The sequence below is a fragment of the Ochotona princeps genome, chromosome 7 (genome assembly GCF_030435755.1).
Source record: "Ochotona princeps isolate mOchPri1 chromosome 7, mOchPri1.hap1, whole genome shotgun sequence".
Classification (NCBI taxonomy): domain Eukaryota; kingdom Metazoa; phylum Chordata; class Mammalia; order Lagomorpha; family Ochotonidae; genus Ochotona; species Ochotona princeps.
In genome coordinates, this window is record NC_080838.1 from 7,670,590 (window position 1) to 7,687,603 (window position 17,014).

At 42.6% G+C, this 17,014-nt stretch overlaps 2 protein-coding genes across 10 annotated transcripts in view; one reads left to right on the forward strand and one right to left on the reverse strand.

Moving 5' to 3' along the window:
• The window catches only part of SH3D19 (SH3 domain containing 19), a 218,617-nt gene that overhangs the window by 19,928 nt on the left and 181,675 nt on the right, over positions 1-17,014 (forward strand). The window lies entirely within an intron of this gene.
• On the reverse strand, positions 5,939-15,886 carry PRSS48 (serine protease 48). The gene is given in 8 exon segments (XM_058667321.1): positions 5,939-6,033; positions 6,036-6,066; positions 6,069-6,332; positions 10,694-10,863; positions 11,563-11,828; positions 14,225-14,387; positions 14,612-14,656; positions 15,665-15,886. Coding segments are annotated over 8 exon segments (1,077 nt in total). The 5' UTR covers positions 15,708-15,886.

Here is a 17,014-nt window from a genome sequence, read left to right on the forward strand (position 1 = left end):
ATGTTCCATAATTCTGGCCTGCAACCATCCATCTTTTATTCCTTTTTTCCTCTCTGGTTATTTTATTATTCCTAGTTAGTTCTGTCCTGTTAGGCTCAGTTTTCTTTCGTGGCTAATCAAAATATAGTCTTCCAGAGACCAGCATCATGGTTTGGCAGTTAAGCCATTAAGCCTCTGCCTGCAGAGGAGATTCCTGGTTCTACCACTTCCAGTCTAGCTCACTGCTGATGTACCTGAGAAAGCAGGGGAAGATGGTCCATGTACTTGGCCTTGTGCACCCATGTCAGAGACCCAGATGAGTTCCAGGCTCCTGGCTTCTGCTTGGGTTAGTCTCAGCCATTGCAGCCATTTGGAGACTGAAGCAGCAGATGGAAAATCTATTCCTTTTCCAACTCAGTTTTTAAAATAAATAAATTAATTAAAAACTTCCAGAAATTTTCTTCTGTAGCTTATTTTAATGACTACATTTGGTAAATGTTTTCAGCTGTAGAAACTCAAACGCTTGGTAATATGTGCAAAGGTGATTATGGACAGTACTGTGCATGGTCTAAAGCAGACACCTTTGTTGTAAAGGTCAATGATTGTTCCTTTTTTTATTAAGCTTTTTTTTCTCTTATCACTGAAACTTGATCTTTTTCCAGTGCTGCCCTCTTTTCCTACTTTGCATCTCTGGATATCCAATCCAAAGTCTCTGAAGTCTGCCATCTCTGTATTCTCAATTGCTGTCATTTAGATAAGCTACAACAGGGGCTGGTGCAGTGGCCTGCGGGCTAATCTGCTTGCAGTGCCAGCAACCCTCATGAGTGCCATTTAGTGTCTGGCTGCTGTACTTCCCAACCAACTCCCTGCTTAAGGCCTGGAAAAGCAGGGGAGGAGGACTCGGGTTATTGAGCCCAGCACTAATGGGGGAGACTAGCTCCTGGCTTTGGATTGGCTCAGCTCCGTCCATTGCAGCTACTTGGGGAGTGAACCAAAGGATGGAAGACCTTTCTGTCTGTCTCTCCTCTCTGTGTAAAATCTGCCTTTCAAATGAAAACAAAGATACATCTTTTTAAATACCAACATGAATTTACAATCCTAATTGTCTGAAATCCAGTTTTTGGTAGGGTGTAATACCTGTGTAGATTCTGGAGAGAAGCTATGCCTTTGCCTGTTCTGGCTGCTGGAAGCCAGCTGTGTGCCTTGAGGCTCCTGGGCCCCGGTTTAGAGCATGCAGCTTTGCGTCTTTGCTCGCATTGTTTTTCTGTTCCATCTCTCTCTTTTTTTTTTTTTTTTTTTTATGTATACTGTTATGATCCTCTCTGGCTGTTATCCTGCCTGTTTCTTTTAAAAAGACTGTGTTTATCTTGGGTGCACCCACATGATCCAGCATAATTTTCCCACTTGAAGATACTTAACTTGTTCCTAGATGCAGCATCTCCTTTACTATGTGGGTGGTACCGTATTAATAGGCTACGGAGATTAGTACGTGAATATCATTAGAGGTACATTATTTATTATTCACTTGATCTGATAGCCTGTCAAACCTATTCTTCCCTAGCCTTCCACAATTCAGTTAATGGTATAATGCTTCTTCGGCAAATAACCTAGGAGTCTTTTTTTTTTTTCTAAGATTTATTTATTTTTATTGGAAATGCAGATAAACAGAGAGAAGGAGATACAGAGAGAAAAATTTTCCATCCACTGGTTCACTCCCCAAGTAGCTGCAGTGGCAGGAGCTGAGAGCTGATCTAAAGCCAGGAGCCAGGGGATTTTTCTGGGTTTCCCATATAGGTGCAGGGGCCCAAGGCTTTGGGCCACCCTCAACTGCTTTCCCAGGCCACAAACAGGGAGCTGATGGGAAGTGGAGCAGCTGGGATTAGAATCGGTGCCCATGTGGGAATGCAGTGTGTGCAAGGTGAGGATTTAGCTTCTGAGCCATCGTGCCAGGCCCAGACTTCTCTTTTCTCTTTGTTTTTCTCTTTGGTATCTCAATACCATGCCTACTCATTTCACCTTCATGCAGCCCATCAACTCATATCCGGATTTAATAAAAATGTTGTTTGGTACCCAACTTCACCTAGGTTTGTCTTTCCACTGAAAAGCAGAATGCCATTTTTTTTTCAGATTTTGCATATTTGAAGGAGAAAATGAGAGAGCCCATCTTCTGGCCCACTTCCCAAATGCCTGAATTGGCTGTGACTGGGTCAGAGCTAAAGCCCGGCAGCCAGCAGCTTAGTCCAGGTTTCCCTTGTGAATGACAGGAAGTCAATTATTTTGACCCATGACTGCTGCCTAACAGTTTGCATTAGCTAGAAGCTGAGTCAGAAACAGGAGCTGGGAATTGAACCCAGGCACTCCGTTGTAGGCTGTTGGCATTTTAATTAGCGTCTTAATGGCTAGGCCAAACATCTGTTCCTAAAAGCAGGCTATCTAACATTCTGAAGCCGCAGGCCCTTATCCTTTCCTGTTTTTACTCTTGAGTGTTGAGAGTTAATTCCAAAATAAAACAGCAAGGACTAAATATCATGAGAGTGGCACACGGAATGACGTAGGACTAGATCTCACTTTATTCCAGCCACACAGAGTGGTTGTAAATACTGGAGAGATTTGAAGATAATTATCCTGAAAGGCAACTAGAATTTTCATCGAAGATTTCAATCTTCAGAAAATGAACATTTCTTCTTATATATTGAGAGTATGAATGATTCGTTTCTCTTGTTCCCTTCTGGCCAGTGGAACATAGTAGAAATTTGCAGGTAGGTGATTTCTAGTATATAAGCATACTATACATAGTCAGATTTTATGGGAGGAATGTTATAGCTTCATAATGAAATGAGGCGTCTGAAAAGATAAAATACCCATTATTGAAATTCTTTTAAGGTGAGAGTCTCAAATTATTAACTATTTTCTTGAAAGCAGAGAGAGAGTGAGGCCTTCTGATTACTGGTTCACCCCTCATGTGGCCGCAACTGTTGGAGCTGGGCCAGGCCCAAGCCAGGAGCCAGGAGCTTAATCCAGGTCCCCCTCACAGATGCTGAATTGGACCTGGAACAGATGGGATTTGTGACTTCCATATAGGATTGCCAGTGTTCACAGTGCTAGTCCCAATATTCTAACTTTTTTGGTGTCTTTACAGCTTAGTGAAATAAATTTTAAAAAGGTGGGGGGGGGGCGACTGTCATTTGTTGAAATAATCTATTTGCTATGAAGAGAAGATCTATAAATAACTGTACTTTTTTTCATTTTTAGAAAATAAATAGCCAAATGGATTTTCAGCGTCTTTTCTTTGCTAAAATCCACTGTAATTCATCAAGCCATATGAAATTGAAAGTTGGAGCATACTAAGATAAAATGATTAAAAAGTAAAACACTCTAAGTTAAAGTTGATTTTTAAAGACAAATTCTGTATTGAAACCCCCAAAGTAGCATGTGAAAATGCCCCTGTTATATTTCTTCATTTGATCAGTTGTGGGTGTCACTGACTAAACCCATTGGGTTACCAGTGAATTCTTGACATTTTAGGTTTGTGAATGCAAATGCTTTTTTTATGCCTCCCATAGTGCATAAGCATATGCTGTGTATTGTACTTTTGGATTAAGCTTTCCAGTTGATATTTTAGCAATTTAATCAGAAACAGAAAGTGTATATAGCTGCTTTGAGCCATTTTTAAAAAATGGCTCAAATGGCTTGTACAACCATAAGTATTGTTTAGAAGATCTTTAGAGAGGTCTAAATATATCACAGACAAGTCATTATTTGTTTAAGCAGAAAATAAATTTCTTTGTTCACTAAGAAATAACTTTAATGATATATAAATTATATAACATATAGTTTACCCATTCCCTTTTAATTTTTTAAAACTATTTTCTGTGGTGCTTTTAATGCACTCTTTGGATATTCACTGCTTCCTTTTCTAATCAGTGAACAGAAGCAATTGGGTTGGCTATACCAAAGGAGGATATTTCAGCTGTAGAGACCATATGAGATAGGCCTTGAGACAGAGTGAAGGCATGGAAAACAAGGGAAAAACCCAAAAGGGTATATTAGTAATAAATTATAAGTCAGATGTTGAAAACCTTCAGCTTGTGCCTTTCTTTGGTCATCTTGGTAAGTGTAGCCTTATTACAGACGGACACTGCAGATACAGATGGGAAAGACATAAAGTGGTAAATAGGCTCATGAAATCTGATGTTCAGGAGGTGGCTGCCCTCTAGTGATTGACTCAGCTTTATTTCTATGCCTTGCCGTCTGGTTCTTAATCTGACCTGACTGCCCTGTTTGCTATCTTTGGTCTCTCCCACGAACAGCTGGAACAGCTGTCGGGGCTTCTCTGCTCTGCTGTTCTTTCATAATTCCTCTGCTCTCAGTCTTTTCCTGCTTTCTCACTGAGAATAAAATTCAGACTCATTCCTGAGGTGAGCTGGACTCTGCAGAACAGGGCCCCTGCTTGCTTTCTGCTTCAGTTCCTACTCCCTTCCGTCTAACAGTGTTCAAGCCCTGTTGACCTCCCTGTTATTCCTGTACACGCCTAACATGCACCAAACTCAGAACCTTTGTGTTCATGTGCTCTCGGCCTGGAATCCACTTTTCCGGGTATTTATTGGTGCGTCCTGGCTTCCTTCAGGCCTCTATCCAATATGTGGAGAAGCTTCCTCAGAGAAACTTCCCTGACAGCTCCATCTGAGCTGAAAATTTCCATCCTGCCTCTTTTCTATCTCTTAAGATTTTTTATTTCAAAGGCAGACTTACAGAGGAGGAGAGACAGAAAGATCTTCCATCTGCTCCTTCACTCCCGAAATGGCATTGATGGCTGGAGCTGAGCCAGCTGAAGCCAGGAGCCAGGAGCTTCTTCTGGGTCTCCCACATAGGTACAGACCTAAGACGTCTGGCTTTCTCAGGCCACAAGCAGAAGATGGATGGGAAGTGGAGCAGCCAGGACTTGAACTGGTGCCCATATGGGATCCTGGTTCTTACAAAGGGAGGATTAGTCAATCAAGCAATTGTGCTGGGCCTTGCTTTTACTTTCCTTTACCTGACTTTTTTGTATATAACATAGTATGCATTGAGTTTGCATTGGGCCATTCTCTTTGGAATGTAAGCTCCTTGAAGGCAGGCTTGGTGTGTGTGTGAACTGTCTTCTTGGTGCCTGGATTGCTGTGTGTTGTATGGTGGGCACTTAGCATTGGAAAGTGCATGTTGAATGGCTCCCATTCTGCCTAACCCAGAGAAGGGATCTGTCTCATGCAGTACTGAATGCATTTGTTGAGTTAAGATGCTGGTCTGAGAGTTCTCCTACCTGCTAGTCAACTGTTGAGTCACATTCCCAGGAGGGTCCAACTAGTAGTAGCTGGCATGGTGAGATTGGGGTCCTCTTCTTTTGAGAGCTCTTTCACTTGTGGGCTGATCCCTCCAAAAGCTGGAGATTTCAGTTCATGGGAAGAATTCTGCCAGACACTAGGCTGTGTAGCAGTTGCCTCCCATTTTGAACCAAGTGCCCAGAAGAATAACAGGCAGGTGCTTTGACTTTGCCTCTATGTTCTGACATATGTAAAAAAATATTTCCATTAAATTCTTTGTAATATGCTGAGGATTACAGTAATGTTAGGAAGAATGTGGATTATTGGAAGAAGTGGGAACCAGAATATAGAACAAGTCAGAATCCCAAGATTCTGTGAGAAAGTGTGAAATGTGAGAAAGAAGTAGAGCTTTGATATAATACTTTCTGGCTTTTTTTTTCCCCATCACAGATGCTTTTTACCTTGCCTGCCTCTCCAATAACTATTTAATTTATGTTCACAAATATTATCTCATAGAGGACATCCTTCCTGTCTTACAAGGTATATTAGTTAGAAAGATGAATTATCACCATGGAAGGAACAGCCCTGTTTTTTAGCTGCTCACATTTTAACCAGTGAAACATAGTTCTGGAGTCAAGAACCTTAAAAACAAAATACCTTCAGGTTGTAAGTGAGGTCATCCAGGCCCCCAGTGACTTTGAGTTCTTTGCTCTGGGATTTATTCTCCATGAATTCCTGTTCCAGCCCTTCATTCCCCAGTAGCTTCAGCTCTATTGCCTATTCTCCTGGTATTGTCTTAGGCCCAAAGGCACAGGAGGGTCCCACAAAAGCAAGATAGAGTGAAATAAAAGGGACTAAGAAGTTAGGTAAGTCCAGATGGTTGCCACACAAGACCTCAGTTCCTGAGATGGTAGCCTTAATCCAGTTTTGGTGGTACATCACGTTGGTGTAGACTGCTGGAAGAGGTGAAGGACATTCCAGTCCCCAGCTTACCACTCCTATCTGGATCCAGACACCATCAATATCACACGCCAGAGGCCCTCCAGAATCACCCTGAGGAGGAGGTAGAGGTCATAAGTGTAACGAAAAGAAACATGAATAGTCACAAGGTAGATAGGTGTTTTTTTTTTTTCTTTTAGGTTTTTTATTTATTTCAAAAGTAGAGTCACAAACATATAGCTTCTACAGGCTGATTGATTTGAGGTGTCCCCAACAGTTGGGACCAAGGCTTAGGAGCCAGGAAATCTGTCCAGCTCTTCTGTAAAAATGGCAGGGCCATCGTCTGCTGTCTTCCCAAGTGCATGGTAGGGGTCCACACATGTGGTTCGTATTCTGCTGTGTTTCTTAGGCCATTAGCAAAAGCTCTATTGAAAGTGAAACAGTTGGGATAGAACCAGCACACCTATGTGGGATACTGATGTCATGGGCAGCACTTTTATTGTAATTGTTTTATTGTAATTCTGACCCCTAGAATTTTTTTAAATCAGTGTATCCCAGAGGTTGAGAAAGTAATAGCACAGTGAGGGAGAGGGTGGGACACACACACACACACACACACACACACACTACTCTGATTTGTTGATTCATTCCCAAATGGCTGCATTGGCCCAGGCTGGACCGTAGCTAAAAACAGGAGCCACGGATGCAGTCCAAGTCTCACACAAATGTGACAGACCGCCAACACTTGGATGATGACTTGCCTCCCAGAGTCTGCACTAACCAGGAACTGGCATCAGTGCTGGGACTGGGAATTGAACCCAGGTACTCTGACATAAAATGCAAATACCTTAACTGGTAGGCTGAACACCAGTTTTCCTGTGTTGTGCTTTTTAGTAGCTATATATAGTTTATTCAGATTTATATTTTTTCTTAGTTATGATAATTTTTGTGGTACTAAGTTTGTTCATATAATTAGTTATCTAATTGACATATAGTTGTTTATAGTACTGTCTTAACTGTCCTTTCAGTTTCTGTGGGGTTGGCAATTTAAGCCTCCTTTTTGTTCTGTCTAGCTTAAGATATTTTTAGTTTCATTGATATTTTGAAAAATAGTGTTGTTTTTGTTGATTTTTCTTTTAGTTTTGCACTTCACTATCTTTCACCATAATCCTTATTTTCTCATTTCTGCTTTCTGTAGTTTAGGTTTTTTCTTCTTTTTGTGTGTGTGTGTGAGAGATTTTTTTGAAAGAGGGAGTGAAAGAGTGAAAGAGAATGATCTTCCATTCCCTGGTTCACTCCCCCAGTGGCCATACTGCTGTGGCTAGGCCAGGCGAAAGCCAGGAGCCAGTAGTTTCACACAGGCCTCTCCCATGGGTTGCAGGAGCCAGGTCCTTGAAACTCCTTCTGCTGCTTTTCCAAGGCCACCAGCAGGGAACTGGAATGGAGTGAAAGTGGCTGGGACACAAATGGGGTATCCATGTGTGATGCTAGCCTCATAGGCAGTAGCTTTACCTGATTATGCCACAATACTGGCCCCCTCCAGTGTTTTAATATGGAAGACTAGGTTATAAATTTGAAATATTGTTTTTATTTAATGTTCTTTTTAATGAATTAATTTGAGAGGCATAGAAAGTGCGGTTCATTTCCCAAATGCCCACAGTAGCCAGAGCTGGCCAGGAGAAATGAAGAATTGGGGATTCAGTCCAGGTCTCATGTGGGTGGCAGGGGCTCAGTCACTTGGATTGTCATCTCCTGCCTCCCAAGGTGTACATTAACAGGAAGCTGGCGGTAAGGGTGGAGGAGCTGGGACTTGAACCCAGAAATTCTGGTACAAGAGGCTGGTGTCCCTGCCAGTTACCTAACTGTACACTAATTGAGTACCCCAATGTTCTTGTTTTTTAAAACAGGCATTTATAGATATCAATTTCTGAGTGCTACTTAAACACTCCCATAAATTTGGTATATTGTGGTTTTATTTTTATTCACTTCAAAATTTGTTTCCTAGTTTCTTTCATGATTTCTTTTCTGACCTGTTGATTATTTGGGAGTGTATTAATTTCTATGTATCAGGAATTTTGCGTACTTTTTAAAGATTTATTTATTTTTATTGGAAAGGCAGATTTACAAAGAGGAGAGACAGATACCTTTTCTGTCTGCTGGCTCACTCCCCAAGTGGCCGCCGTGGCTGGAACTGAGCCAATCTGAACCCAGGAGTTTATTTCTTCCAGGTCTGCCACGTGGGTGCAGGGTTCCAAGGCTTTGAATTGTGCTCGACTGCTTTCCCAGGCCACAGCAGGAGGCTGAATGGAAAGTGGAGCATCCCAGTGCATGCAAGGCAAGGATTTAGCCACTAGGCCATTGGCTGAGCCAAAATTTTCCTTAATTTTGATACACACTTCTAACTTTTAGTCCATTATGGTTGAAAAACATACTTGAATAATTTTAATCCTTCCAGCTTTACTGAGAACACCCCCTATCCCAGCATTAGGTTCTGGAGCCTCCTTCCAGTGTGACTAAGAGGATTGTTCTTCTGAGGACTCTGAATTTGTCATGGGAGTACCTTATATCCAAACAGCCCTTCTGCAGATAGCCATTAAGAATTGTGACAGCATACAGAAACCAGTTCTCTGAAGACAGTGGAGAGTGGCCAAAAGCAGGTAGAGGGGCCTGCATTGTGGCATAGCTGCTTAAGGAGCCGCCTGTAAGCCAGCATTCCTTGTGGCTGTAGGGTCATGTCCCAGCTGCTCTACTTCTGACCTAGCTCCTTGCTAATGTGTCAGGCAAAGCAGCAAAAGATGGACCACATACTTGGGTGTCTGTACCCATGCAGGAAACTAGATGAAGCTCCTGGGGCTTACTTCCTCCTGGTGCATCCCTGACCATTGCAGTCATTCGTGGCATGAACCAAGGGATAGAAGATCTCTTTTCTTCTTCTTTCTCTATGTATTCCTCTCTGTAACTGTACCTTTGAAATAAATGTCATTTTTTTTAAAAAGATTTATTTATCTTTATTGTAAAGTCAGTTATACAGAGAGGAGGAGAGACAGAGAGGAAGATCTTCCGTCCGACGATTTACTCCCCAAGTGACCGCAAGGGCCAGAGTTGAGCCGATTGGAAGCCAGGAGCCAGGAACTTCCTCCTGGACTCCCATGCAGGTGCAGGGTCCCAAGGCTTTGGTCCATCCTCAACTGCTTTCCCAGAGCACAAGCCGGAAGCTGGGTGGGAAGTGGAGCTGCCAGGATTAGAACCAGCGCCCATATGGGATCCCGGGATGTTCAAGGTGAGGACTTTAGCCGCTAGGCCACTGTGCTGGCCTGAAATAAATAAATAAGTCTTTGAGGGAAAAAAAGCACAACAAAATGTAGTCAGTCATTAGAAGAAAGTAATACTTCCTTTTATCATGTTCTTTTCCCTTGAAGTCAGCACTGCTTAACTATTGGCCGGAGGAATCTGAGGGTAGAGTTTAGAGCCAACAGCTGTTAGAAGATGAAGGGGTAAGTATTAGAAAGGAAAGAACTCAGAAAGGGAGCCTCAAACTCTTTATTTGTTTTTGGGTCAAGGTGACAGAAAGACAAGGAGACAGAAAGACCTTAACAATCTCTGGTGCATTCTTCAAGTGGCTCAACAGATGGTGCAAGGTCAGGTTGAAGCCAGAGCTTCACAGGGGTCTTTGCACCATGGATGTCCAGGGCTCAAACACTTGTGCCATCTTCCTCTGCTTTTCCCAGGCCATAATCAGGGAGCTAGATTGGATATGGAGCAGCTGAGAGTGAAACTGGGGCCCATATGGAATGCTGACATTGCTACACCACAGTGCCAACTTCATTTTTTTAAAAAAGATTATTTATTTGAAAGAATTAACAGAAAGAGAGGGAAAGAGAGAGAGCCCGAAGTTATTCTCATAAATTCTGTATCTTTGCTGTCTGTTTTCCAGGCTGTTAGGGAGCTGGATTGGAAGCAGAGCATCTAAGACTTGTACTGGCATCCATATGGGATGCAGGTGCAGCAGGCATTGGCTCAACCTGATGCTTTACAGTACCAGTCCTGAAGACAGTGACTTAATAGTCATTACAAAGTATCTATTTTGAAGAGCAGAGAGAAAGATGAAATTGAGATAAACTGTTTAAAGGCATAAAAAGTATAATTTACGAATTTATATTTTCTACTGGAAGGGAGAAGAGCAAAACAAGGTAGAATAAATTTTGAAAAGTTACGATTGGAAACTTTCTCAAAATTTTTCAATTGAAATTAGATTAAAAAACTAAAACCATCATTCATTCAAACTCTTGCCAATCAAAGAGAAATAATTGAAAGCAGCCAGAGCCGAACAAGAACAACATGTTAACACAGTAGGAAGAAGATACAAATGAGGGCGTTGGGGGAGGGAACCAGGAGGATGGTTCTCTCCCTCTCTATATAAATCTCTGCTTTTCAAATAGATGTACCGATTAAAAAAATCAGGACTAAACTCTCACCTTGCAAGTAGTTTTCATTTCCTTAATATCACCAGCACAGATCATGTCTTCCTTGATAACTGGCTCTGTTTCTGGGAAGAAGACACCCACTGGGTTGTAAAGTCGTTCACAGGCCTGCTGGTTAAAGACTTGCAGTTCTGCCTCCTGGAGGTGGGAAGGGTAACTACCATCTGGAGAAGTTGGGATGGAAGGTTAGAGCAGCCTGGGAAGCATGGGGCAACATTTAATTAGGATGCGCATATATCTGTAAACAGGAACTCAGACATGGTACTGTCACTTTACAATTCTATTTCCTCCTGGAAGGATTTTTTTGATACAGTTAAACTTAAAGCAACAGATGATTCAAAAATTATTTGTGGCTTTTCTGTTGTGTTAGTATTTTAAATAAAGAATAATTCTGATAAATTGTGAGTAAAGACGTGAGTATTCTAAAAGTACATTAAAATTTTTTCTTTAATAGTTTCTCTGCTGCTGGGTTAGTGCCTGTCTTGTCTCCAAATTGGGAGAACTGACACAGTACTTTAAAAACAGGGGAAAAAGCCAACACCAAAAAACTGCTACAGTCTGTGTAAATATTAAAGCAGCTGTATTAACCTCTGAGAGAGGTAAACTATTTGCTTCCATAATGTGTATTTTTCCAGCTAAAGCTAGACTTCAGATAGGACAAAAGAGTAATAAGCATGTAAGTAACCAAAAAAAAAAAAAAGAAAGCCCACATTTTATTTGAAGACTTACAGATAATGTCATTAGGTCAGTTGGTTTTGTTGAACATTGTTTGCCCTGGCAAGAATATACCTAGACTTTGTATGTTCTAGATTAGGTGCAAAAATGTGATGTGTAAAACAAGCCCCCCTCCTGCCCAATCTCACCTGCACCTGCCTTAACTTCTCCCCATCCAGTCACCCAACAAGAAGGTGGAATTTCCAACTGCTTTGCCATAGTGGGTAAGCAGATGGGCATGATGGAAGACGTGAAGGTGACTGGAGAAGACATTTTCAACAAGGCAATGTCTGCAGTTCCATTTTGGTATTTGGGATGGATGATGATCTTGGACACATAGTGTTCTACACCTTTACTTGAGTAACCTGTTTCAACAGATCCCAGCAAAACACTATATGGAAAAATATTCCAGTTCCTAAGGGGAAAAGAAGGAGAATAAAAATGAAGCATATAGACTGAAGCCATAGTGTAATAGACTAAGCCTCTACCTGTGGCACTGGCATTCCATGTGGGCACTGGTTCTTGTCCCAGCTGCTCCACTTCTGATGCAGCCCCCTGTTTGTGGCCTGGGAGAGCAGTGGAGGATGGTCTAAGTCCTTGGAACCGAACACCCATGTAAGGCAGCTGGAGTAGGCTCCTGGCTCCTGGCTTGGGATCAACTCAACTCTGAGCATTGTGGGCATTTGGGAGCAACCAGCAGATGGAAGACTGCTCTCTTTCTCTCCTTTTCTCTACAACTATGCCTTTCCGATAAAAAATAAAATCTTGTAAAAAAATAAAAGTGAAGCCTGCTTAAGGCCTGTAGACAGGGAATTCATCAAGGTACTCCCAACTTGGACTGGAGTTGGTTTGTTTCTTCTTCCTCAGCGGACATTCTTTCTGCAGTCTCCTCTTACAAACTTCTACTCAGGGTTTTCTTTCACTTCCTGCCTGGTTCTTTCATTAACTCACCCAGTCTTCTTGGGTTCAGCCATTGCTTGTAAGCTTACTAGTTATTGCTCTTTATTGCCAGTTTTAATTTCTGTTCTGCACACTAGATCTTTATTGCTAAATAACATTTTAAAACACAGCATAACCAAAGTTAGCCATATGTTTGTATCAGTTTAAAGTGTCAGAAGATCTCTGCTCTCAATCTACATTATTCAGAGTCACTTCCAATTATTTTAGCCTTTAGTGATTTTCCCAGTGTTTTCAAGCAACCCTATTATGTTTATTGAATTTTACTTTTTTCAGTTTTAATGCTTATTTTGATTTGTTTGAATAGTAAAATAGAAATACAAATAAAATAGAAAGATATTCCAACCACTGGTTCACTTCCCAAAAACCTGTCACATCTAAGGCTAGGGCAGGCTGAAGCTAGGAACCAGAAACTATCTGATCTTCCACTTGGGTGATGGGGCCCCGAAGTACTTCCACCATCACTCCTGCCTTACGGGGTGTGAATTTATCAGGAAGCTGGATTCCAAGTAGAGGTGGGAACTGAGCTCAGGTATTTCATAGGGGATGCTGCTTTTCCAGACTCCCCAAATTCTCTGTCTCCCTGAAGTACAGATATCCTCTTGATACTTCGAATCCTGTCAGGCATTCTATTAATAACATGTTTTTAGAGCCCTCTCCTCTTGTTCTAATCTTAACTGATACACAGCTACTGTCTTCACACCTTCCTTTATCATTATGATCTTCTTGGGGATTCTTTAATGTGTTGTATCCCCTTTTATCTACATCTCATGTTCTTACTTTCCCTCCTTTATTTTGGTGAAACACTTCTTTATAGAAGAGAAACTTTTTGCTACTTCGATATTTGAAAATACCTTATTTCTGCCCCATAATTGGTTGTGAGTTTGTATATGGACACAATTCTAATTGGAAGTAGTTTTGTCTTAGTATTTGGAAGTCCATACTCTGTTTTCTTTGAGCTGCTACTGTTATTGTTGGAATGATCTGTTACTTTGATTTCTATATGTATTAGTAAGCTATTGTTGCATAACAAGTTACCACAAGTATCATAGCTTAAAACAATGAACATCTCATAGTTTTGTTGGATCAAGAATCAGGAGTGGGCCCGGTGGCGTGGCCTAGTGGCTAAAGTCCTCGTCTTGAAAGCCCTGGGATCCCATATGGGCGCCGGTTCTAATCCTGGCAGCTCCACTTCCATCCAGCTCCCTGCTTGTGGCCTGGGAAAGCAGGAGAGGACGGCCCAATGCATTGGGACCCTGCACCCGTGTGAGAGACCCGGAAGAGGTTCCTGGTTCCCGGCTTCGGATCGGCGTGTACCGGCCCGTTGCGGCTCACTTGGGGAGTGAATCATCGGACGGACGATTTTCCTCTCTGTCTCTCCTCCTCTCTGTATATCTGACTTTGTAATAAACTGAATAAATCTTTTAAAAAAAAAAAGAATCAGGAGTGACATAAGGACTTCTGACTTCAGGGAGACTTCAGGGATCTGTTCCATTCTCACCGATGTCGGCAGGCTCCTAGTCTTCGCTGGCTGTGGGCCTCATCAGGGGCCAACCAGAATGGCAGTCTCACACAGTAGCTCTGAGGGTTGGCAGGGAGTATTCTGACTGTGTGTGAGAAGATTTTGTTTTGGTGACTTCCCGAAAGCCCAAGAAAATGTCTCATTTGTATTTGGGGTGTGACTTGGCCAAAAAACCAAAGTTTTGAAAGACATGCCTGTTTCTGTCATTTCATATTCTCCTTCTGCCCTGTCCCTCTAACTCGTGGTTGCAGGGTAGCCTGTCATTTCATGGCATTGTGGAGGTATTTGCTGAGAACTTGCTGGCTGCCGGCTGGCTCTCTGCTGGAACTCACTTTCTGATGCAGTGTGCTGCTGTCAGTATCCAGCTCTCACTGATGAGGGAGCCTCCACAGATGTGGGTGCGCACCCAGCGCAGGCTGACTTGCCAGGGCCAGCGCCCCTCAGCAGCATCCTGACCACCTTCAATGCGGCTGGAGAACACAGGCCGCCCACATACTAGACAGGGGAGAAGAGGAGACATGAGTAACTGCTGGTCCTGCTTCCCTGGTTCCTATCCTACTGTCATTCCCAAACTTACCTCCATTTCTGGCACTAATTTGATCTTAGCCAAAAGGCTGAGAAGCGATCATTTATGGCATCTAAACCCTACCTAGATTCCATGTTCTTCCCTAGTCCTGCGCCAGACCGAGCAGTTCTGGGACCAAGTTGAGACAGCTCACCTGATTGCAGATCTCTCTTTTTGGGACAAGAGCGTGAGTAAAAACCTAAGGAAGACAAATGGTATCATGAATATGTAACATACCTAGATTTACTGAACAGACAAGCTTTTCTTAAATTTCCAACATTGATATTAAAGGCCAAAGGGTGCTGTGTCTACCAATTAATGAAAATCTTGGCAGTTACATGCCTGCCTTCCTTAAGAGTCACGTTCATCATTTAGCTTCTGATAATTCAGTGATACATCAAGAGTATCAAATATGCTAGGTTGCAAACGGAATGGTACTGTCAGGTGCTGTTGAGGTTTATAAGCTGCTTATTTTTTGTGTTTTTCTTGAATTAGCAGTTTGCAATAATCATTGATCTATCTTCTTTGCTGCTTTCAGGGTGCCCTGCTGTTAAATCACTATGTTGGAAAAGTAAATGAGCAAGCCTAGGCTTGAAATCGTCGGAGCACCATTTGTACTTCCAGTTCCCTTTGTTTGAAATGTTCCTCATGGCTAAGTTAGGCACTTCCTTTAAGCCTTTGCTCAAAAGACTTCCTAATGAGGCCTTCCTTGTCTGTCCTGTTTAAAATCACAACATACTTCCTGCCTCTGCACTGTAGATGTTGCTTTCCTTTCATAGTGTGGCTTACCCACTAACATTTATTTGTATATTTAGTGTGTGCAGTTATTATAAATGCCACAGAGGCAAAGATTATAGTTTACTCTATCTGAGAGTGCTGAAACAGTGCTGGGCTTATGCTAACCTTTCAGAACATTCCCAGGTCATCCTAGTGATTAGTAACATCCCATGCGTGAAGCATCATACTATGAACTATGATTCGTTTTTCAAAAAAAGATTCATTTATTTATGAGGCAGAGTTAGAGAATCTTCCATCTATTGTTTCACTCCACAGATGGCCACTAGTGAGCACCTGGGATCAAACTAGTGTTCATATGAAATGCTGGTGGTCACAGGTGGTGGTTTAACCCATAGTGCCACAGCACTGTCCCCAAAACTTCTTAACAAACCGCTGTCTTGCTAGTGCTGTTGCTACTTCAGAGACTCACCCAGCAAAAGAAACAGCAGGAAAGCACAGCTAGAGGGGCCCATGTGGCTCTCCTCAGCAGCCGCACTTCGTGCTTTGTGCACCCAGGCTCCCCGGGAGTGATGAGCTGGGAGCAGGTAGAGAGGCTGGCAGGACCAGCTTCTCGTCCCAGGTGAATTCCTCTGCTTCACACTCTGCCTCCTTTGGTCTTTCCCCTCCACCAGATCCTGGGGTGCAGGGTTAAGGCCCCTGCTGGCAGGTTTCTGCTTGTGTAGAGGTGGCTGGTGAGAAGGCACAGGTGGTGTGGCAGGTGGAGGATACTCTGCAGGAGCCTGTCTCTAGGCAGGTTGTAGGTAGACAGGATTCTTGAAAAGCAAGAAATGGAAAAGGATAAATTAGCCGTGGATCTGGTTAGTTTCGCCTTCTTTTGGCTTAATCGTTTTCATCTTTGTTAACATGTTAGCCATGTGATAGGCTGAAAGCCAGGTTTCCTGGGAAATAAACTCTGTAGCATAGATTCGTGTTCAGGAAGTTTATTTGCAGACTGTGCTCAGGATCAGGACCTCTGGTGATGGGAGCAGGTGAGAGGGAGAGATGGACCCTAAGGCATTTATGATGGATGCTGCAGCCCACCCAGACTGCTGGAATTTCCAATGACCTTTCAGTGACATGCTGAGTGGGGGCAGGAAGAATGGGCTCTTGGGCCTCCCTTGTTGGGTTGCTGCCTGCCTCCCCGGAAGAAGCATGACCTGGGATGAGGTGGCTGTGGTGGCTGTACTCCGGGTAGGACTTACTTGAGCAGCCAACATGTCTGGCTGCTGTGGGAAGGAATGCTTCAGTTCTGAGCTAGGATTTAGGTGCCACTGCACTATGTCTGTTCTTGAAGTCTTCTTTAAGCCTTTCTGCTTTCTGCACCAATTATTTGTACGGTTCTTGGTCTGTGGAAGCAGAATTCAGTCAGTTGTAAACAGCATGTTACTGCCCTCTTAAAGCTTTAACTATTGGGAAGGTTGAAAAGAGCACCTGGCTAGTTACAAAATAGTGAAAGAAAAGAAAACATAGCCACTTTGGTAAGGATTATTCACTTACAGGCACCAAAGGCCCATTTACACCAATTTAAATCAAGAGGTGCTTATTTTAAACTTAGTGTTTTAGAGTGAATTATGTCTACCTTTAAGTTCATATTGATGATCTAATACCAGTTATGTCAGAATGTGACCATATTTGGAGATAGGATCTATAAAGAGATGTTTAGGTTACAGCAAGATCGATAATCATATTCTTAAAAGAGGAAATGTGGGCATGGACATGCACAGAGAGAAGGAAAATGGTTGCTACAGGTGAAGGAGGCCTGAAACAAATCCTGTCCTCA